Below are 22,022 nucleotides of genomic sequence, written 5' to 3'. Positions count from 1 at the left end.
CGCCCCTTCCGCCCGCCCGGAAGGTCCGTCCCTTGTTCTGAGAGGCGCCGGAAGTGCTGTCGGGGGGCCCTTTTTAGGAGAGGCAGCTTCCGCTTCCGGCCGGGAGAGAGCGCGTCTTGGCTGCGTGAGGCGGCGGGAAGAAGAAAGAAGGAGCGAAGGGAGAGCAGAGCGGGAGCGCAGCCGCAGCCATGGCGAGTGCCGTCCTCCCGGGGCTGGGGGCCTGGGTTCCCCCTCGGAGGCTGACCGGCTCTTCCTCTCCTTCTCTCCCTTGCAGACGGTGGGGAAGAGCAGCAAGATGCTGCAGCACATCGACTACCGCATGCGGTGCATCCTGCAGGACGGGCGCGTCTTCATCGGGACCTTCAAGGCCTTCGACAAACACATGAACCTCATCCTCTGCGACTGCGACGAGTTCCGGAAGATCAAGTGAGGACGCCGGGGTCAGGGGTCAAGGGTCACGAGGGAGGGACGAGGGCCCTTCGTGGAGTCAGCAGCCGCCCTCCGCCAGGACCCCCGCGGCTTCTCTCCCGGGAGACCGGCGCCCCTTCCTGCCTGGCCCACGAGGAGCAGCCATGGCCCTCCCTTCCCTCCGGCCTTTCTCCATCCCCCTCTGGCTGAAGGGAGGGAGCCTGCCTGCCTGCTGGGGAAAGGACAAAGGGGCATCCATGGCCACAAGGGCTGAGGAGGATCCAGGCCAGTGTCCTGGAGGCAAGGCCCTGGAGGGTCAGAGGAGGGGGAGGGCGCAGTGGCCCTCTGGCCGAAGGGAGGGAGCCTCACAAGGGCTGAGGAGGATCCAGGCCAGTGTCCTGGAGGCAAGGCCCTGGAGGGTCAGAGGAAGGGGAGGGGGCAGTGTCCTTCTGGCCGAAGGGAGGGAGCCTCCCTCCCTTCGGCCAGAGGTCCTAGAGGGCCACTGCGTCCTCCTCCTCTCTGTCCACCATCCCGGCAGGTGACTGAAGCATGGCCCTTGTGCTTCCTTCCTTCCTTCCTCCTCTTCAGGCCGAAGAACTCCAAGCAGCCGGAGCGTGAGGAGAAGCGTGTCCTTGGGCTGGTGCTGCTGCGAGGAGAGAACCTAGTCTCCATGACGGTGGAGGGGCCGCCCCCAAAAGACGTAAGACCATGCGCCACGGGAGGGGCTCTTGGGGCCCCAAGGCAGAGAGGACCCCTCTGCTCACGGGGGTTGTTTGGTCCATAGTTTAGGCAAGAGTGGGGCTCCTGTGGCCCTCCAGACGCGCTTCAACTGCAGTTCCCAGCATCCCTGATCATTGTCCCCATAGAGTGGCTGCTGGGAGCTCCAGGTCATTAGCCTCTGCAGGGCCACAGGAACCCCACCCTTCTGATAAAAGACACTTTGGTTATTAGTCCTTTTTCAGGGCTGCTCACTCTCTGTGTATTTGGTCATGTATTTCCGTTCTCCCAGAAAGAGACCAGAGACACTGCAGTAAAATTACAAATAGTTAAAGTCGTCTCATGAAAACAATACAAAATCTACATTCAAAACACGCAAGTATTAAAAAACGTAACTATACCGCTCTGAATATAGTAAAACCGAGAGCAGCTCAAAGCAGCCAGGAAGAAATAGATGAGGCTGAAGTAACTAAGAATAAATATTCACACATTAGGAATGGTAAAAAGAATAGCTTTATTCATTATTTCCTTTGGACTAAGCAAAGAAATGGAGCTCAGCAATAGATTAATTTGCAAAAGAGAAGTAGTAGTAAGAATTGTGAAGTTAGATATGTACTTCATATGTTTGGATGTGAAATGTATAGTCTTAACGCAATGAATGTCTTTTGAAAATTGTAACTAAAGCGCACACTCCGCATAAAACCTCTCAGCCACAATTCTTACATTAAAAGCCTGCTTACCTAGATATGTTTCAGCTTGCTGACAAAAGGGAAGCAGGGAACAGTTCAGGGCAGCCTCCCGCAGAAGGAAGGGAGTCCCAGAGCCTGGAGCAGCCACTGAGGAGAAGGCCCTGTCCTTCAAACCCTGAGCCAGCGTGGCTGCGATGGCGGAGGGACCGAGGGACAGCCTTCCTTCCCCTGAGGATCTTGGGCCTCTAGCAGGTTCCCATGGCCAGACAGGGTCTCTTAAGAAGCCTGAAAGCACAGGCAGCCTTAGGTTGTGGGGATGGGAGATAGCGAGGTGAGCCCAGCGTGTGGGGTCTGGGTTGGGAGCAGACCTTTATGCTGAGAGCAAGAACAAAAGTGAAATACGTTTCCCAACGCAAGGTATTTGCAGAACCTTTTCACTCCTTTGTGGTTCATAGCTGAGCATCCATAGCCTTCCCGCATTAACTCTTTGGCTCTTCCAGACTGGCATCGCCCGCGTGCCCCTGGCCGGAGCAGCAGGAGGGCCTGGCGTCGGCAGAGCTGCCGGAAGAGGGGTCCCGGCGGGGGCACCCATGCCACAGGCGCCTGCAGGCCTGGCTGGCCCTGTGCGTGGGGTCGGGGGGCCCTCCCAGCAGGTAAGAGAGAGCCAGGCGCACATGGACTCTTTTGAGGGCTGGGTCCTCTGCAGCTCAAGCCGCATGTGAGGCATGGCCCTTCTGGCAGAGGAGCGAGTGCTGCAGGTGTCACTGGGCACACTGTACCATTCTCTGCCAAAGGTGAGGGTAGGTGGGGCTGCCTGTGGCACCCACCCCTTTGGACCTCCTCCATTCCCCTTCCTTCTTCCCTGCCAGGTGATGACCCCACAGAGCCGAGGGACGGTGGCTGCAGCGGCGGCAGCAGCCACGGCCAGCATCGCAGGAGCCCCTACTCAGTATGCGCCTGGCCGAGGGGGACCTCCTCCCCCCATGGGCAGGGGCACTCCGCCTCCAGGTAAGTGGCATGGCTGTATGGCTACCACTTCCACTCCCTGCCTGACAGACCCCATGATGAAATGACAGCCTCTGAACCCCATGAGGAGCTGGTGTCAAAGCAGGATTACTCTGAGGCCCTTCTGTAGGCAGCAGGTGGGATAGCATGGGAGCACCACTGCATATCGCTGGAGCCTGAACCTTCTTCTTTCCCACTGTAGGAATGATGGGACCCCCTCCGGGCATGAGGCCCCCCATGGGTCCTCCGATGGGCATGCCCCCCGGCCGAGGCTCACCCATGGGCATGCCGCCTCCTGGTATGCGGCCGCCTCCCCCTGGCATGAGAGGTGAGTGGTGAGGGCTACGGATTTGGGCCACCAGGATTGTGGTGCCCATCCCTCGGCTGCAGTTCTTCTGCCTCTCGGCTTCCTTTGAGCATGAGGGTTGGAGGCACAGCATGTCTTCCGCCTGAGATGCGAGGAGAACGCTGTGGCTGTGGGAGATTTGCTGCTTGTTGAACTAATGGGCCTTTGCTCTGTCTTTTCCAGGCCCCCCTCCTCCTGGCATGCGCCCCCCCAGGCCCTGAGGCAAACGTCGAAGGAGAGGAAATTGAGCCAGTTGCAGTTACGCCTCTTGACTTGTTTGCCCCAAGGTGGCAGGGTTCGGGACGGGAGACTGGTTGCATGTTTGGCTTCTGTTTTTTGACTGTCATGGTGCCCTTTTTAATAAAAAGCAGGACATTTCCTTTTGAGTGAACTTGACTCTGGTCTTGAGGCAGCCACACAAACCGCTTCTGCCCCTGCCAAGGACTCACAGTTTTGGACCCCCTCCATTAGCCAGGTCCCAGAACGGTGGTTGTCTGTTCCTGCTCCTCCTGCAATGCTGCTGCTTTTCCTTTTCCCTCTATTGGGAACATAAACTTAGATGTTTATGGTTATATTAAGAAGGGGTTTCTTTTGAAGTCTTATTATTCAGTCGGACTTTATCTTTTGACTGGTTTTCCTATTAAGGCCACCCCTTTTCTTCTTACATTTTCATGTTCTGAGTAAACTGCACAACTTTCTGACTCAGAATGACCCAGTCCTGTGCACTTTATCTCGCTCACTCCAGGTACTGCCATGTTTCACATCCCCGGATTCATGCACCTCATATTTCATGTTCCTATAAAATGTGTTGTTCTGCTTCAGATTTTCGTTTTGCCTCTGAGCCAGTCAAAGTATATACTTCGTGTATGATTTCAGTCCTTGGTTAAATAAAGGCCTCCTGGAATCTAGTTGCCCCTCAGCTCCAACATTGCCCTGCCCCACAGCCTTAAGAGGGAAGAGCTGCTGGGATTTGGATGAATGTTCCTCTGGAGAAGGCAGGTTGCGTATTTGACTCCAGACAAGGAAAGGCATGTAGTCCCCTCTCCTTCCCTGGTTTCCTGTTACCTTTGCAGCGGCCACTAGCCAGTCCCATGGCCTCCTCCCTTCAACATGTCCTAAATATTAGGTTCTAACGTTCGTCAAGAGCAGAGGACCAGTTAGCTGGAAAGTGGGTTCTAACACTGAAGTGTCCCCCTTTTTGGAGGTATAGAGTTCATGGGTTTTTGCCACTAGGAATTTTTGCATTCTGTAAATAAAAACTTGGGAAGGACGCTGCACCGCCATAATTTTCATGTATTCCAGATCCCAGGATGGTTGCAGCCGCTCAGCCGTTGCACCAGCATCCCCACCCACCACCCCAAGTTCCCCAGAGGCAGCTGGCCCCAAAGTCTGGCTTCTGCTGGTGTGTGTTCTGTGCCTTGAAGTCATCTCTGGTTTATGGTGGCCCTAAGCGGAACCCAGCATGGGGTTTTCTTGGCAAGATTGGTTCAGAGGCAGTTAAGCTGTTTCTTCCCTTGGAAGAGTCTGCCTTCTTTTAGTTAAGCTTAGAGTCAGGGGCATGTATTTCGCGGATGGAGAGTCCACAAAGGCCAAGGCACACTGAAGCTAGAAATTAGCTCCTTTTAATCTTGATCAAGAAACAAATGTTGAGTAATGTTTTACAAACAATGGATAACTTCCCAGCCTGAGAACAACAGAATACCAGCGGCAGAGCTTTTTGACAAGAAGTGTGGCCTCAGTTCATCCTGTTAAGGCAGGAGCCTGCGTCGGTTTCCCCTTCCTAGGCCCTGTATTATGGGGCCTCGTTCTCAGCGACTGGGCTCTCTCCCCACAACTGAAGCCAAGTGGCCTCCTAGACACAGACCCACATCCATCAGTCCTTTCCACTCCCTCTGGGGTGAAATTCAGACCAGGATAAGCCCCCCCCCACACACACACACACACAATGGATTGGTGTTCCATTCTTGTCGGAACCAGAATGGAAGAGAATACAGGGCATGCTTAGCAAATTTGCAGATGTCACTGCATTAGGGGTAGCCAATGCCACAGAGGACAAGATCGGAATACAAAATGACCTTAACAGATTGGAGGCCTAGGCCAAAACCAACAAAATGAATTTCAACCTGAAGAAATACAGTGTGATGCAGCAGCTAAAAAGGCCAATGCGATTTTAGGCTGAATCAATAGAAGTCTAGTGACTAGATCAAGGGAAGTAACAGTGCCACTCTGTTCTGCTTTGGTCAGGCCTCACCTGGAATAATATTGTGTCCAGTTCTGGGTACCACAATTTAAAAAGGATGCTGAGAAACTGGAACCATGTGTCCAAAGGAGGGTGACTAAAATGGTGGAAGGTCTGGAGACCATGAAGCCCTATGTGGAATGACTTAAGGAGCTGGGGGTGTTTAGCCTGGAGAAGATTAAGAGATGACATGATAGTCCTGTTTAAATTAATGGACAGGGATGCCATACTGAGGATGGAGCAAGCTTGCCTTCTGCTGCTCCAGAGACTGGGACCTGGAGCAATGGATTCAAGCAACAGAAAAGAGATTTCAGATAAACATTAGGAAGCACAAGGGCTGCTTGGATGGCGTCTTCCTCCATGGCACCTTGGGGTCTCTGCCAGCTATGATTCCAAGAGGGATACTCCATGGACTGACTACTTCCCAGCCGTGTGCCAGTGGAAAGCTTGCAACTCCCCCAATGTTGTTCTTAATGGAAGGAATCCTGTTCATGTAGCAAGAAATATCTCAGCAGTACAGAAAATATTTTATTATGGGAGATCCCATAACTGTGTTCTTGAAGAAGCATCTCATCCTTCTGGTGCCTCCATTGGAATGGCTGGACACAAGCCAGGCAATGCAGGCCCCTTCCCTCTGGACAGAGGAGCTCATATACCCGTCCCCAATACACAGACAGACCCTTCCTCCTGGCGGCAGCCAGCTTCCCGCACCTGCCTTCTGCAGCAAACAAGTTGATTTCATGACATTTCTCACTGCAAGAGCAACTTGGTAGTGTGAAACAGGTAAGCCAGACAGACAGGTGGGCAACTTCACCAGGGGCAGCAATGTTGCCGCTACCGCCCCTCCCCAAAGTGTGGCTACATGAAAAGCTTTTCCTTAAACACAAGGAATTCAAAATGCACAGTACTCTGGATGCCAGGCAACTGACAACCACACTCCACAGGCAGGGCCAGATGCTTCAACACCCCACCAGCAAAAGGACCCAGTCCTTCCCAAGGCACTGAGAGAGTTGGAGATGGTGGCAGAGAAGGGGTCCTGGGGGTCCCACTGTCCAGTCAGATCCGTCATTTTCTCTTGTACCTGTAGAGAGGAAGGAAGGAGCCCCTGAGTCCCCCAGACCAAAAAGCGGGGTGACAGACTCCCCCTTTGAGGAAAGGGGGGGGTGGGCAGAGGCCTCACCTGGAGCGGGACTTGAAACTCCCTCCCTTCCTCCGGCCCAGACTCAGGCTCTTGCGGTCATCGAAAGAGGGCCTGTGGAAAGGAGCGGTCAGTGTCAGGAGCAGTAGAGCCTCCAGGACCCCCTGGCCGAGGGGGGGGTGTAGTGGGCCCGGTTCCCTCGGAAAGGCACAAAGGGGAACTCCACAACCCTCAGATGGCAGCCCAGAAAGTAAATCCCACCCCACATTTTCTCAACAGGACTGATGCTCAGGACCCAGCAGGGCAAGCCTGCCATGAGAGGGACACCAAGGGTAGGGTGGGGTATGGACTCCCCCCATATTCACCCAGCACGGTACTGCTTCAGGGCCTTCCTGTTCGTGTTGGTGAGCTCCTTGTCGAAGACTGAAGCCTTCTTCTTCCTGGGTGGCTGTTTGGATCCTTCAAGAGCAGAAGAGAGGCCCTCAGAAGCCTTGCTGGAGCATATAGGGCTATTGCAGACCCAGCGGAAAAAGGGTTCCCCCTCCCACCCTCAGTAACCCCTGGAATCCCACAGTCCAGCAGAGCCACCAAGACCCCTGCCCAAGGGGAAAAGCAACACGCAGAGAGGCAACCGCCCACCTGTCCCCCTCTGTGCCGGAAGAGCCTCTTCTGGCATGGCGCGAGCCCGCTTGGCACGCCGGCTCCTCTTGGCCAGCCGCTCTGCGTACATCTGGGCCTTCAGGATTTCAAACTGGGACCGTTCCTCCGGCTGAAAAGGGAAAAGAAGAGAGTGGGTTGCCATTCCCCACCACCACATGCAGTCCTCCACACTCCAGGGCACAGCCACTCACCGTCGCCTGGACCTTCTTCTGAGACTCCGCCATGAACTTCTTCCTTTTCTTCTTGCCTCGCAATGCCAGGTCAAACTCCTGAAGGGCCTTGGTCACTGGGACAACAGCAGGGGGGAAAAGGGGGGGGGGAGGAAGAAAGCAGATTAAGACCAGGATTGGGACCTTGCCTGGGAAACCCAGAGCCCTGGTTCAGAGGCTATGCCATTATGCCCCTTAGCCTGCATTTCTTGCCCTGGTACCCTGGAGAGTACACCCAAACACTACAGTTCTCTCATGGTTCTCCCTGTTCCTCCTCATCAGCCCACCCTCCACCCGGCCCTTACGCTTCTCCTTCTTCCTCTCTTCTTTGCTCTGGAACCAGCTGCGGGGGGTCTCCTGGGCCGCCTCTTGAGCCCCTGTCTCCAGCTTCCGCCTGGCTGTGTTAATCTGGAAAGACAGCAGAGGGAAGCATGGCTACTACCAATGCGCAGGGCAGACACATGGGCCTCTCCACAATTTCCCCAGCCACAGCTGGCAGGCTGTGCCCCTGCCAGAGATTTCGGAGTATGGTGCCAAAGGGCATGAGACCCCACAGGACTCTGCTCTGCTGCTTCCCGAAAGCGATCCAGATGGGAAGCCGGTCCCATAAATCGTTTTGCTGGAGAGGAACTTCCCAGGAGAAAGATGAAGGCAGAAAGGGGGAATAGGGCACACACACCCCTTTTTTACCTGCGCCTCTGAATGCTGCAGCTCCCTTTCCTCCTGCTCCAAGCGCAGCACTGCATAGACATCAGGCTCCAGCTTCTCAATCTTCTCCCGGAAACGCAGGATCACATCTGGGGAGGCAGCAAGGGGGATGCTCAACCCCTCCCTACCAAATCAGCTGCCTATGGGGCTGGCCCCCCAGCAAGACCCTTGCTCCTACAGGCCAGTTGGCTGGCCTCCCCTCCATGCTTGCACACACATGCGTGCTCCCACCCATGGCCAGTGGAGGCAGTTACCCTGGGGGAGGACACGGGCTTTCACAGGTGCTCTGGCGGATTTGACGATTTCTTTCAGCATCTTGCGCTCTTCCTCCCCTACCAGAGAGACAGAGCGGCCGGCGCGCCCCGCTCGAGCCGTGCGCCCCACTCGATGGACGTAGTGCTTGGTGGTGTTGGGCATGGTGAAGTTGATCACCTGCAAGGAAGCATCAGGCAGGCCAATGAGCAACGTAGGGGGAGGGGAGAGAGGTGGGGGTCAGCCACACCAGAGAAATCAGGCAGGGGAGAAGGGCCTGCTGACCGTCTTGACGCCTTCAATGTCCAGTCCTCGCGCCGCCACATCTGTGGCTACCAGCACGTCGATCTGCTCATCCTTGAAACGCCTGCAGCGGAAAGACCATGTCAGAGATGCCTGTGCCACGGTTGCCGCTCATGTCCCACCCCCACCCTATGGCCCCCCAGGCCTACCGGAGGGCCTCCAGCCGCTGTGCCTGCGACAGGTTGCCATGCAGCTCGCCCACTTGCAAACCCAAGAGGCCAAGGAGGATGTGGAGGCGGTGGGCTTGCTTCTTGGTCTGGGTGAAGAGCATCACGTGGTCAAGGAAGGTCCGGGTCAGCAGGGCTGGGGGGGCGGGGAGAGCGAAGGAGATGTATCAGTGGCCAAGCAGATGCCCACCCCACCCGCCTGATGGGAGGGGAACCTCTCAAAAGTGACCCCACCTGCTACAATGGCCTCCCGGTCCCCCTCACGGCTGGGCCGGATGCGCACAAACTCCTGGCGCAGGAAGGGGGCCACATCAGTGTTGCTGTTCACAAAGATCCGGACAGGGTTCTTCAGGGAGACAGAGGCCAAGTCCTTCACCTGCCAAAGAGGAAAGGAACAAGAAAGGAAGGAATGAGGGAATGAAGGGTGGCTTGAGGACACACAGCACTGCAAGATGCACACCAGTCCGCCTGCTCTTCTGACTGCATCCTCCCCTACTCACACAGACACAGAGGCTTGCTCCTGGCTCTGCTCCCCTCTCAGGATTCATCAGTTGTATCAGCAAAGCCCCCCTGCATCCACCTCTTTCTCCCCAGAAGAGCAGGCAGATGCCCCTTCCCCAAAAAACCACCCAGGGACTCAACGCTTTAGTAGAACCCTGACCCAGAGACCAATGGTAGCCCTTGAAGGAGGGCAGTAAAATGCCCTCTGCCAGTTCCCAGCCCCCCCTCACCTCCTCAGTCATGGTGGCAGAAAAAAGCATCGTCTGGCGATGACGGGCACACAGGCGAATGATCTCCTTCATCTGCTCCTCAAAGTATTCATCCAGCATCCTGTGGGGAGAGGAAGTCCCTGAGTGGCCAAAGAGAAGCCAGAAGGTGCTCCCCCCCCCTCTGCCCGGGGGCAGGCCAAACCCAAAAGGGTTTGAGGCGAAGGAGCCCACCCCACCCCTCCCCTCACCGGTCAGCCTCATCCAGGATAAGGACCTCGATGCTGCCCAGGTGGAAGGAGGGGCAGTTGTGGAGGTGGTCGATCAGGCGGCCGGGGGTAGCAATGAGGATGTCGGGGCCTGAGCGGAGCGCCGCCTCCTGGGTCTTGATATCCAGGCCACCTGCAAGACACAATGGCATGTAAGGGACACAACGTTCATAGAACAGAACCACAGGAGGAGGAGGGACCCTAGGGGCCATCTAATCCAACCCCACTGCCATGCAGAAATCCACAGCAAAAGCACTCCTGAAAGATGCTCCCTTCATCCCCCTCACTATTGTGATTTTTGGCAAACCATAATAGATTTCCTGTGACAACAAACCAAGGAGAGAGAGAAGCCAAGATTTCCTGCCAAAAGCAATGCACTCCAGGCCCTCATCTGACATATCTTTGCATGGAGGGAGGGATACAAGCCCCCCTCTTCCACCACCCGTCAGCCCCCCAGATCACTCACTCACCCACTGCCAGGCAAGCCGTGACACTGGAGAACTGGGCCAGCTGCTTAGCAACTGAGTGCACCTGTATGCCCAGTTCCCGAGTGGGCACCAGCACCAGGACCCGAGTGACAGGGGCTTGGCGTGGCTTGTAGATCAGGCGCTCTAGGACCGGCAACATGAAGGCCGCCGTCTTGCCTGAGAGGGGAAACACCAAGAGCCAGGTCAGCACAGAGCCCCATGCCCCTCTCAGCCTCCCCCTGCCCTCCTCAGAGCTTACCTGTCCCTGTAGCAGCGCATGCGCAGATGTCCTTCCCCAACAGCCCCACTGGGATGCAGGCCTTCTGGATGGGGGTTGGCTGCTTGAAGCTCAAGACGGTTATAGCCTGGCAAGACAGAAGCCCGGAAGGCACCCACATGAACCAAGGCAGGTTGCACCAATCTGAGCCTATGGCTGAACAAACCCCAAACGATGCTGCTGCGGAGCTGGATTCACCAAGGGCTGCTCCCTCCCTGCCTCTCCCCTCAGGAACTGGGGGAACAATGGCTCCTGCCACCTTCCATCAAGGATAACATGCCTGGGTCAGTTCTGTTTTTCTCTCTGGTGATGGCAAAGACAGCAACTGCTAATCTGTGGCCCGTGCTGCCAGCCCTTTGAGCCTTTCGGTTTCCCTGCAAACTGTGTGCCACTTGCAGTTGTGGCCAAGATCTCCCCCTCCTTCTTGCTGCTGATTCTAACCCAGCCACAAAGGACACTGCAGCTGAGCACTCCCTTCATTCATCACTTCTCCCTTCTGTCCATCCACCTCCCACAATCCCGCTACCCTTGAGCAAACAAATGCCTCAGGAAGGCATCCAACTGGGCTCCATCCCAAATGCTGACTGTGTCTGTGAGTCTCTGGTGGTGGCCTTTCAAGCACAAGGCTCAACTGACTCTCCAGATAACTGCTTTGTTAAGACTAGGCACAGGCAAAATGTAAACAGATGTTCTCCAATGTGACAGCTGAGATTTTTCTTCTGCAGATCAGGAACACAACCCCTCCCCAAAATCCTCTTTCTCCGTTCAGAAGAAAAAGCAGTGAACTTGCTGGCTACCTTCAGCAATGGGCGGGAGAGGTTCATGTCCTGGAAGGAGAGGCTGTCATCGTACTGCGAAGCATCTTCCCCAAAGAATGGCTCCTCTGCCTGAAAAGCAAAGCCGGGAGGGGAGAGAGGGGTGGGGAACCAGAAGACCTGCCAGTCAGCTAAAGCCTTCTGCACAAGCCCAGCCCGACCCGCCCTAGAAGAGGCAGCCATGGGAAGGAGCAGTCCTGGCGGCCAATTCACGCCCCCCAGGCTTACCTCCTCACCTCCGCGCTTGCGCTTCCGCTGCTGCTTCAGTTTCAACGTATCTACAAACGGCACCAAGAGACCCCCATCAAATCTTTCAGCTACAAAACCTTGTGAGACTAGCCACAGCTAGATCCTATGGTGCTCACAGCAGCCATGGGACAGAAGTGCCTCTGGTAACAACTTGGACAACAGAGATTACTCTGGGGCTACATGGAACAATCCTTTCCTCCCATGTATTTGCTGATTTCCTTAAAAGATAAAGATGACATGGGCAAACACACCCCAAAACAGGTGCTCAGAGGTGGGCAAGGAGTGAAGCCCACCAGACGAGCCCAGGGCAGTTCCCTGCTCCCATGGCAGGCAATGTCTGTCAGGATATGGGCACAACTGCATCCCTAGGAACTGGCACCCCTTTGAAAGCCATGCGAACTGATAACCAGCCATGTGCAGCTAACAGGTTCCCCATCTCAACTGCATATCTGTCATGGCTGCCTGGTCGTTCTACTTCATGGAACAGCCCCACTCAGTGTTATCAAAGGGAAGCCGAGTCTTCCCTCCTTTACCTGCTTGCTCTGCCTCATACCAATGAAGCATCTGTGCAGCTCAGGGCAGGTTCTTAGACGCCATCGGCTGCTGAGGGAAGGAGCGTGCTTTGTTTTCACTAACGAATTAAAATTAAAACATTAAGAAGGCGGGGGAACTGGCTGCTTGGAGGACGGTGTTGCCCACAATAACAGCCAAGGCGGTCATAGCCTGTCTCATAGACCCGGCTCAAGCCTCACCATTCAAGAGCATGCTATCTCAAAACTCTGGCTTTGATGCAGATTCATGGTGTTTTCACAAAACTTGGAACTCAATTGATAACCGACTTAAGTTTGCTGGAAAAAGCCTAGGAATCCTGTCTGCGGAACAGAAACATATTTTGGGTGACAAAGCGATAGAAGAAGAAGAAGAAGAAGGTGTGCATGATCTGCTTCTTCCCACTTTCTGGGGGCAAACTGGCAAGGGCCAAGGACTGGGACAAGCAGCACACAAGGATCACCCGCTTCCCCGCAAGAAGGGACCAGCCATGAGCATCTCTGGCTGAATCCCAGCCATCCTCCGTCCAGAGGATCATGTCACCTTTTGCTTGAAAGGTAAGGAATGGCGTTCCAAAACTGTCAAACCTGTTGCTTTACATTCGGTTCTTCCTTCCCTGCAGCCCTGGATTATGACAGGATTATGGCTCAGCAATCTGGTAATAGCACTGCGTTGCACAGTGCGCCCGCCTCACATGCGAAGGCACGATACGCGGCTTTCAACATACGTTGAAAGCCGTGTGAGAGCGCATGGGGTGCAAGGGGCGGTGCATCCCATTGAAAGTAATGGGATGCGTGTGCATGGGACGCGTGCGCCACTGCACCATGCAGAAGCCCCATTGCTTTCAATGGGGCTGGAGCACATGTGTTATTTAACATGGGGGGGGTGCGGACCAGAACCCCTGCGTCCCAAAAGGGCGCACTGAACCTGAGCCTTGACTCTCTTCTCCCTGCTGGCTGGAGCCACAGCTCTCCTGCTGCCTCCGAAGGGGTCTCTGTGAGGCCAAGGCCAGCCCAGGCAGAAGGGCGCTTCCTCCTCCTCCTCCTCCTGCTCACCTGCTTCTGCGAAGATGATGCTCTCCTCTGCGGAGGAGCACTCGGCCTCCTGCTCCTGCTGCTCCTGCTGGCTTGCGTCCGCTGGGCCTCCTTCCCTCTCCGCTGGGCCCTGCTTGGCCTCCTTCTCCTGGGGAAAGGCTTGTCAGCCTGGGAGGGCCAGGGCTGCTTCCTCCTCCTCCTCCTCCTCCTCCAAGGGCCGGGGCTGCGGGGCTTCTGCCTGCCTGCCTGCCTCCCTGTCTGTTTCCCGGGGCTGCCCTTCCCTGCAGCCCCAGGCGGAAGGGGCTGGGGGCCTCTGTCTCTCACCTGCTGCTTCCTCCGCTTCCTGACCGCCGCGATCTTCTGGTCCAAAGTGGTCGCCTGCTTCTGGGGACAGAGAGGAGGAGGAGGAGGAGGCCGTGGGGAGACCAGGCCGGCAAGGCAAGGCAGGGCTCCCCCGACGGCCTCCATCCCTTCCTTCCTTACCTTCCTCCTGAGCGTCAGCCCCAGCGCCGCCTCGGCCCAGCTGCCTCCGGGCCCGGCCTCCTTCTCGGCGAAGACGAAGCCCGAGGCGAAGTCGCCCCCGCCGCGCCGGCGCCTAGTCCCCCGGAGCCCAGCTCCGGCCAGGCCCTGCTCCTCCTCCTCCTGCAGCAGGGAAGAAGGCGCTCAGCACGGAGCACGACCGCCAGCCCAGGAGGGCCCGCCCCGCCCCAGCACGCCCGCCCGAGGACGCCCGCCCACCTCCGAGTCCGAGTCCGACTCCGAGGCCTCCTGCTCCCGGGGCTCCTCCGCCACGAGGCCTCCCTGCTCCCGCAGCGCCATCGTCCTCGAAGCGGCGCCGCCCTCCCTCGAGAACTGCTTCCGCCCGGAAACGACGGCGCCGCGGCCAAGAGCTTCCGCCTCGGGGGCGGGGCTGCCTTCCTTGGCCACGCCCCGAGAGTCTGCTGCTATTGGCTGCCTCCGGGCCCCGCCCCTTCCTCCGCTGCGCGGCAAAATCAGGCCGCATCCACACTGCAGAGATAACCCGGTTTGGCGCCGCTGATCCTGCCTCAAGGCTGTGGCATTCTGGGAAGCGGAGTTTGTTGTGGGGCCAGAGCGGAGCCTGGATCCGGGGCAGTTCAGCTCCTTTCCCTTCGCCTCAAAGGGCTGCTGCAAGATCTCTGCAGAGACCTAGCCAAGGGCCCCCTCCATTAGGAAAATGAACGGCGTGTGCTGCTGCGCCAAGGCACCAAGCCCCATCGTCATAATGGGGCACTTCGTCTGGACCCCCTTCCTAAAATCCCAGCCACGTCCCTGGTCTCTGTGTCTGCAATGGATGCCTTTGGATGCAATGGGATGCCAGGAAGAAATAAGGATGCCTTTGGAGGAAGCAGCAGCAACAACAACAGGCGCTTGGTAGGAAGCTGAAAGGAAGGGATGCCCAGGTGGTCATCTCGTCTCTTCTGCCAGTTGAAGGGCATGGTCCAGGAAGGGAGAGGAAAATAGCAGATGTGAACAACTGGCTTCGCAGATGGTGCCGCCGAGAAGGATTTGGATTCTTGGATCATGGGCTGCGGTTCCATGAGGAGGGACTTCTTGCAACAGACGGGTTGCATCTCACGCCAGTTGGAAGAAATGTTTTTGCCAACAGTCTCAAGAACTTGATCAGGAGAGCTTTAAACTGAGTTCCGAGGGGAAGGGAGACAATATGAAGGAAGGCGAAAGGGATGGCGAAAATAGTCAAACTGACATAGAGGAAACAAGGCAAACAGTGCAAGGACCCAACAGTGGGAGGCAAAAAAACTTGCACAGGCAGCAAGTAAATGGGACCCGTGGTCTGCGATGCCTCTACACTAATGCACAGAGCATGGGAAATAAGCAAGATGAACTCGAACTCCTAGTACAACAAAGCAAATATGATATAATAGGCATCACTGAAACCTGGTGGGATGAGTCTCATGATTGGAATGTGGAAATAGAGGGGTATAACCTCTTTAAGAGAAATAGGCCAAACAGGAAAGGAGGAGGAATAGCACTATATGTCAGAGATATTAACACCAGAGAAGAGATCCAGGACATCAATCATGGAAGCCAGGTGGAGAGCATATGGATAAGAATCAAAGGGGAGGGAAACAACAAGGGTGTTACGGTGGGAGTCTACTACAGACCCCCAAGTCAGACTGAGGAATTGGATGATATCTTTCTAGAACAGATGACCACACAGTCAGAAAAGAGAGATGTAGTAGTGATGGGCGACTTCAACTACCCTGATATTTGCTGGAAGTCAAACTCAGCAAAATCCTCAAGGTCCTCACTTGCCTGGAAGACTATTTCATGGTCCAAAAGGTGGAAGAGGCAACAAGGGGGTCAGCTATTTTGGATCTGATCCTAACCAACAAGGATGACTTGGTTAATGGGGTGCAAGTGGTGGGATCCTTAGGTGGAAGTGACCATGTTCTCCTGGAGTTTGTTATACAGTGGAAAGGAGAAGCCAGGCAGAGTCAGACACGCATCCTAGACTTTAGGAGAGCGGATTTCAGTAAACTTAGAGAAGTATTGAGGGTGATCCCTGGTCAGAAATACTAAAAGATAAAGGAGTTCAGGACGGATGGGACTTTCTCAAAAGAGAGATACTGAAGGCACAATTTCAAACAGTTCCAGTGAGAAAGAAAAATGGGAGGTGTCTCAAGAAACCAGGATGGAAGACTAAGGAACTTTCACCGAAGGGGAATTCAGACAAATAGCTAGCCTGTGTAGGGTAAAGTCAGAAAAGCTAAAGCCCAGAATGAACTCAGGATTGCTAGAGAGGTTAAGAACAACAAAAAGGGCTTTTTTGGATATGTCCGCAGCAAAAGGAAGAAGGAGGAAACGGTAGGGCCACTGAATGGAGAAGATGGCAAAATGCTAACAGAGGAAAGGCAGAATTACTCAACACCTTCTTTGCCTCAGTCTTCTCAGAAAAGGAAAAGGGGCTCAACCTGAGGATAATGGAGCAGAGGACAGAATAAGTAAAGAGATAGTAGAGGAACAGCTGGTTAATCTAAATGAATGTAAGTCTCCAGGACCAGATGAACTACATCCAAGGGTATTAAAAGAGCTGGCAAATGTCATATCGGAGCCATTGGCAATAATAGTCTTTGAGGACTCCTGGAGAAGAGGAGAAGTCCCAGCAGAGTGGAGGAGGGCAAACATTGTCCCCAAAAAGGGGAAAAGAGGGTCCCAACAATGATCCTCCAGTTAGTCTGACATCGATCCCAGGAAAGATTCTGGAGCAGATCATTAAACAGAGAGTCTGTGAACATCTAGAAGGCAATGCCATCATCACAAAAGTCAACATGGTTTCAGAGAAAGAAGTCATGCCAGACAAACCTTATCGGTCTTGGATGAAACAGATTTTCTAGGCCCATTTCAAACCGGCTTCCGGGCAGGCTATGGGGTTGAGACTGCCATGGTCGCCTTAGTTGATGATCTCCGTCTGGGCATGGACAGGGGTAGCGTGTCCCCATTAGTGCATTTGGACATCTCAGCGGCCTTGGTATCCTTCTGGAGCGCCTGGGGGAGTTGGGTATCGGAGGCTCTGCTCTGCAGTGGTTCCGTTCCTACCTCTCAGGTACATTCCAGATGGTGCAGCTGGGGGACTGTTGCTCCGATAAGAGGGAACTTACATCTGGGGTCCCTCAAGGAGCGATTTTGTCCCCCATGCTGTTCAACATTGACATGAAACCGCTGGGAGAGATCATCCAGAGACACGGGGCGCGGTGTTATCAGTATGCTGATGACACCCAAATATGCTTCTCTGTGTCTCCGACTGCTGCAGTGACCAAGGATGGCGTCTCTCCTCTGAATGCCTGCCTGGAGTCGGTCATGGGCTGGATGAGGGAAAACAGACTCAGCCTGAATCCAGAGAAAACGGAAGTGCTTGTGATAGGTGTCCCAGGCCTTAGAAAGGAAATTTGTCCACCTGTCCTGGACGGGGTCACACTTCCCCTGAAGGACCAAGTTCGCAGTTTAGGAGTACTTCTGGACTCGCCTCTGCAGTTGACATCTCAAGTAGATGCGATGGTCCAAAGTGCTTGCTATCAACTTCGGTTGATACGCCAACTGCGGCCCTTTCTGGGCCAAAGGGACCTTGAAACGGTGGGACATGCTCTGGTAACCTCTTGGCTGGATTTCTGTAATGCTCTCTACATGGGGCAACCCTTGTACCAAACCCGGAAGGTTCAATTAGTACAGAATATGGCAGCAAGGCTGGTGACTGGATATTCCAGGACCAGCCATATAACGCCTGCCCTATACGATCTGCATTGGCTGCCCATTTGCTTCCGGGCGCAATACAAGGTCTTGGTTATTACCTATAAAGCCCTAAATGGCTTGGGCCCAGGGTACTTAGAGGACCACCTCTCCCCATATAATCCGCCCCGCGCTCTCTGATCAACCGGGAAGCAACTCTTGAGGGTTCCAGACACGAAGTATATCATGATGGCACAAAGGGCGTCTTCCAACTCGGCCCCACAGCTTTGGAACTCTCTTCCCGGTGAGCTCCGCTCTGTTGCCTCCCTTGATCTGTTCAGGGAGAAGCTGAAGACCTTCCTCTTCCAACAGGCTTTCCCCAGATGTTGTAAGACCTGCTCTCTCCCCGTTAGATTAGCACTTCTGAGCTTGCTATTGTTGTCGTTTTAATGCTTGTAATTTTTATCTTGTTTTTAAATATTGATGTATTGTTTGAGATATTATAATGTAGATACTGTTGTAAATTGTACATTGTTTAGTACCCCTGTTGTAACCCGCTTTGATCTCCCTGGAAAAGCGGGCTATAAATAAACAGTATTATTATTATTATTATTATTATTATTATCATCTCTTTCATTGATAATAAAATGACCATCTTGTTAGATGAAGGGAATGCTGTGGACATAGTATATCTTGATTTCAGAAAGGCCTTTGACAAGGTTTCCCATGACATTCTTATTATTTATTATTATTATTAACCTTTATTTATAAAGCGCTGTAAATTTACACAGCGCTGTACATACAACCTTTTAGTTAGACGGTTCCCTGCCCTCAGGCTTATAATCTAAGAAGACACGACACAAAAGGAGAAGGGAGTGGTGGAGGGGAAGGGGATCAGGGCCAGCAGTTCTTCTCCACCTCCGAGGCCTGGACCAAGGCAGATGGAATGGAGGGAGGGCTTGCAAACATTCTTGCAAACAGGCTTCTAAAATGTGGGCTAGACAAGGCAACTGTTACATGGATTTGGAATTGGTTGACCGGCCGAACCCAAAGGATGGTCAGCCATGGCTCCTTTTCATCCTGGAGAGAAGTGACCAGTGGGGTGTCCAGTGGGGCTCTGTCCTGGGCCCAGGGCTATTCAACATCTTTATCAATGACCTGGATGACAGAATTGGGGGCATACTTATCAAATTTGCAGATGACACCAAATTAGGGGGAATAGCTAATACCTCAGAGGACAGGATCAAGATCCAAAATGACCTGAATAGACTAGAAAGCTGGGCCAAAGCTAACAAAATCATATTCAACACAGAGAAATGTAAAGTACAGTGGTGCCTCGGGTTACGAAATTAATTCGTTCCGCTGTCAATTTCGTAACCCGAAAGGCTTTCGCAAGCCGAATCCCCATAGGCGCTAATGGGGAAAAGCCGCGATTTGGTGTGAAATCGCGCCGAAAAGCACCAAAAGTTTTTTCGTAACCCGAAAAAACTTTCTTAACCCGGAAAATTTTTTTTTAATTATTTTTTTTCGTATCCTGAAAATTTTGTAACCTGGGTATTTCGTATCCCGAGGTACCACTGTAATGCACTTAAGTTAAAAAAAATGAAATGCACAGATATAGGATTATGGGGGACACTTGGCTGAATGAAACTATGCGTGAAAGGGATCTGGGAGTCTTTCCACACAGGGCACAGAAGTAGGGTCAGTTCGCATTGGCCGATGCGTATTCACGTTATATAGCATTGGAGTTCCACACCTGTGAGCTCTGAATACACATTGACCAATGCGATATAACGTGAATACGCTTTGGCCAATGCGTATTCACGGCTGGGTTCCGAACTGAAGGCAGCCGGCTCCTCCGTTTTCCGAGTCCGCAAAATTAGGGGATCGGCTGGATCCGCATTGATGGCCAGTGCGGAACCCCTGCTGCTTTGGCTGGTGCATACATCCAATCCCCTGGTTCTCCTGAAGACCACCGGTTACAAATCTCCCATGATGCTGCGCTGGAATTTCCCCCTTCTCCTTCCGGTGGCCCTTTCCCCTTTTAGCACAACCGCCGGGGCTGGGGAGCCATTTCCCCACTGAACAACGAGATTAAGCAGAAACCTTTTGTGTCCGGGGAGGGGGGAATGTATATGTATGTGTGTGTGTGTGTGTGTGTATACACACACACACACACACACACAGATGCGTGTGCAAGCATATACATGCAGCATTACACTTTCAGCTGCTCCAGTTTGTGTGTGTGTGTATATATATATGTGTGTGTGTGTGTGTGTGTGTGTATATGTATATATATATATGTATACACACACACACACAAAGATGTATGTGCAAGCATATACATGCAGCATTACACTTTCAGCTGCTCCACAGTTTGTCTGTGTGTGTGTGTGTATATATATATATATATATAAATATGTGAGTATATATGTATGTGTATACACACACACACACACAGAGACAGCTGTGTGTGTACACATATAAATATGGCTTCACACTTTTGGCAGTACCACTATGTGTATATATATATATATATATATATGTATGTATTTATGTGTGTGCGCATATATATATATATATACACACACACACACACACACACACACACATATACAGATGGTGCATACCCCTTTTGTAAGTTGCTAAAGGCAGCAATTCTTGTGATATTACACGCTAAACAGTGACCTCATTCTTCACCCCGGAAGTTAAAAATGTTGCCCCCGTTGAGAGCCCCCACAGAGCATGCGCAAAGCTGCCAATGCGCATCAGCCAATACACATTGTACAGTGTGCCCGCGCCATACGCAGGCGCGCCATACACGGCCTTGAGCATTTGCGCTCAAGCCGCGGCGCGCGCACGGGGCAGAAAGGGCGGCGTGTCCCATTCAATTGAATTGGCATGCGCACCCGTTGCACCCCGCGCGTGCCCACGCCACCGCGCTGCTGCGCACGAGCCCCATTGTTTCTAATGGGGCTTGAGCATAGGCGGAATTTGCCTTACGCAGAGGGATCCGGAACGGACTGTATTGGGCTGGTGTGGTGATCCAATCTGCACCTGCCTCACTTTGCCTGAATACACATTGGCTGATTCGCAAAATCTCGATTCGGAAGGCCGCCCAGGTGTGAAACAATGATGCGATATGATGCGAATATGAATTGGCAAAGTGCATTCAGAGAGCGCGGGTGTGAATGAACGATGCAATATGACACAAATACGCATCGACCAATGCAAACTGACCCTACTTCTGTGCCCTGTGTGGAAAGGTCCCAAGTAGACCACAAGTTGAACATGAGTCAACAGTGCAATGCGGCAGCTAACAAGGCCAATGTCATTTTAGGCTGCATCAATAGAAGTATAGTGTCTAGATCAAGAGAAGTAGTAATAGTGCCACTCTATTCTGCTCTGGTCAGGCCCCACCTGGAATAATATTGTGTCCAGTTCTGGGCACCACAATTCAAAAATTGTGGAGCCCTGGTGGCGCAGGGGTTCAATGCCTGTACTGCAGCCATTCACTCGAAACCACAAGGTTGCGAGTTCAAGACCAGCAAAAGGGCCCAAGCTGGACTCAGGCTTGCATCCTTCCGAGGAGGGAGCTAAAATGAGGACCCAGACTGTTGGGGGCAAATTAGCTTCCTTGCTGTTCACTGCTATGATCTTTGGAATAGCGGTATATAAATAAAACAAAAACAAAAAACAAAAATGACACTGAGAAACTGGAGCCCTGGGTCCAAAGGAGGGAGACCAAAATGGCGAAAGGTCTGGAAACCATGAAGCCCTATGAGGAGAGACTTATGGAGCTGGGGATGTTTAGCCTGGAGAAGAGAAGATCAAGAGGTGATAGGAGAGCCCTGTTTAAATACTTGAAGGGATGCCATATAGAGGAGGGAACAAGCTTGGTTTCTGCTGCTCCAGAGAATAAGACACAATGGAGCAATGGATCCAAGCTCCAGGAAAAGAGATTCCAGCTGAACATCAGGAGGGACTTCCTGAGAGTAAGGGCTGTTCGACAGTGGAACAAACTCCTTCCTCGGAGATTATAGTGGAGTCTCCTTCCTTGGAGGCTGTCTTGAAGCAGAGGCTGGATGGCCATCTGTTCTCACAGGGGATGCTTTGCTATGGCTTTCCTGCCTGGCAGAAGAAGGGGCTCGGACTGGATCAGGGCCCTTCTTGGGGTCTAGTCTAACTCTACGAGTCAGAAGAACCGGGGAGACCCTGCAGCCCCTTTGAGGCTCCTCCCTGAAGGAGAGGCGTTGCCCCCTGAGCCTCTCTCTGCTGGCTGGGCCTCTGATCGTCCGAGGCTCCGGAGCTGGAAGACTGGACCCGCGGCGAGGCAGCCCCAGTCCCAGCCCCAGCCCCGCTGCTCCTGCTCCGCCTTCCCTGCAGGGGCTCTCCCTTGGAGAGGCAGGCAGGCTCGGTCCCGGAGGGAGGGAGGCAGGCGGCTGCAGGCCCCGCCCGGCCCGTCCTCTGTGGCCCTGGGCGGCGGGGAAATGGAAAGCGAAAGCCCGGAGCTGCCCTTGCTCCGGAGAAACGAAACTCATCGGGGCTTCGGCTGCTGGAGAGCAGCAGGAGGAAGGCAGCCTCCTCCGCTCTCCTCGCCGCCGCCGC

General features: G+C 53.7%; 2 protein-coding genes across 4 annotated transcripts; one reads left to right on the top strand and one right to left on the bottom strand.

The window, feature by feature from the left end:
• Nucleotides 1-82: 82 nt before the first annotated feature.
• On the top strand, nucleotides 83-3,543 carry LOC149315369 (small nuclear ribonucleoprotein-associated protein B'). Its single transcript, XM_089513367.1, has 7 exons — nucleotides 83-191; nucleotides 275-426; nucleotides 997-1,108; nucleotides 2,315-2,467; nucleotides 2,684-2,822; nucleotides 3,022-3,147; nucleotides 3,349-3,543. Exons 1-7 carry the CDS (start codon nucleotides 189-191, stop codon nucleotides 3,384-3,386), a joined length of 723 nt encoding a protein of 240 aa, XP_089369493.1. The 5' UTR covers nucleotides 83-188; the 3' UTR covers nucleotides 3,387-3,543.
• Nucleotides 3,544-5,919: 2,376 nt separating this feature from the next.
• On the bottom strand, nucleotides 5,920-14,052 carry LOC149315368 (putative ATP-dependent RNA helicase DDX27). 3 transcript variants are annotated; one of them, XM_089513364.1, is made up of 21 exons: nucleotides 13,947-14,052; nucleotides 13,692-13,850; nucleotides 13,533-13,592; nucleotides 13,230-13,356; nucleotides 11,605-11,654; nucleotides 11,359-11,448; nucleotides 10,544-10,649; nucleotides 10,288-10,461; nucleotides 9,800-9,950; nucleotides 9,573-9,672; nucleotides 9,076-9,217; nucleotides 8,824-8,977; nucleotides 8,657-8,738; nucleotides 8,374-8,551; nucleotides 8,102-8,208; nucleotides 7,717-7,819; nucleotides 7,394-7,488; nucleotides 7,182-7,311; nucleotides 6,908-7,001; nucleotides 6,585-6,656; nucleotides 5,920-6,485 (listed from the first exon to the last, which is right to left on the bottom strand). In XM_089513364.1, the coding sequence occupies exons 1-21, from the start codon at nucleotides 14,025-14,027 to the stop codon at nucleotides 6,470-6,472; spliced, it is 2,271 nt and encodes a 756-aa protein (XP_089369490.1). In that variant the 5' UTR covers nucleotides 14,028-14,052; the 3' UTR covers nucleotides 5,920-6,469. The 3 variants fall into 3 exon arrangements, with proteins under 3 accessions (XP_089369490.1, XP_089369491.1, XP_089369492.1); XM_089513365.1 differs by having other exon boundaries at nucleotides 13,533-13,589; XM_089513366.1 differs by lacking the exons at nucleotides 13,230-13,356; nucleotides 13,533-13,592; nucleotides 13,692-13,850; nucleotides 13,947-14,052 and adding an exon at nucleotides 12,159-13,194.
• Nucleotides 14,053-22,022: the final 7,970 nt, after the last annotated feature.

Source organism: Sceloporus occidentalis, unplaced genomic scaffold, assembly GCF_023333645.1.
Source record: "Sceloporus occidentalis isolate IW3139 unplaced genomic scaffold, rSceOcc1.0.p SCAF_3, whole genome shotgun sequence".
Classification (NCBI taxonomy): domain Eukaryota; kingdom Metazoa; phylum Chordata; class Lepidosauria; order Squamata; family Phrynosomatidae; genus Sceloporus; species Sceloporus occidentalis.
This window is presented reverse-complemented; position numbering and strand designations above follow the sequence as displayed.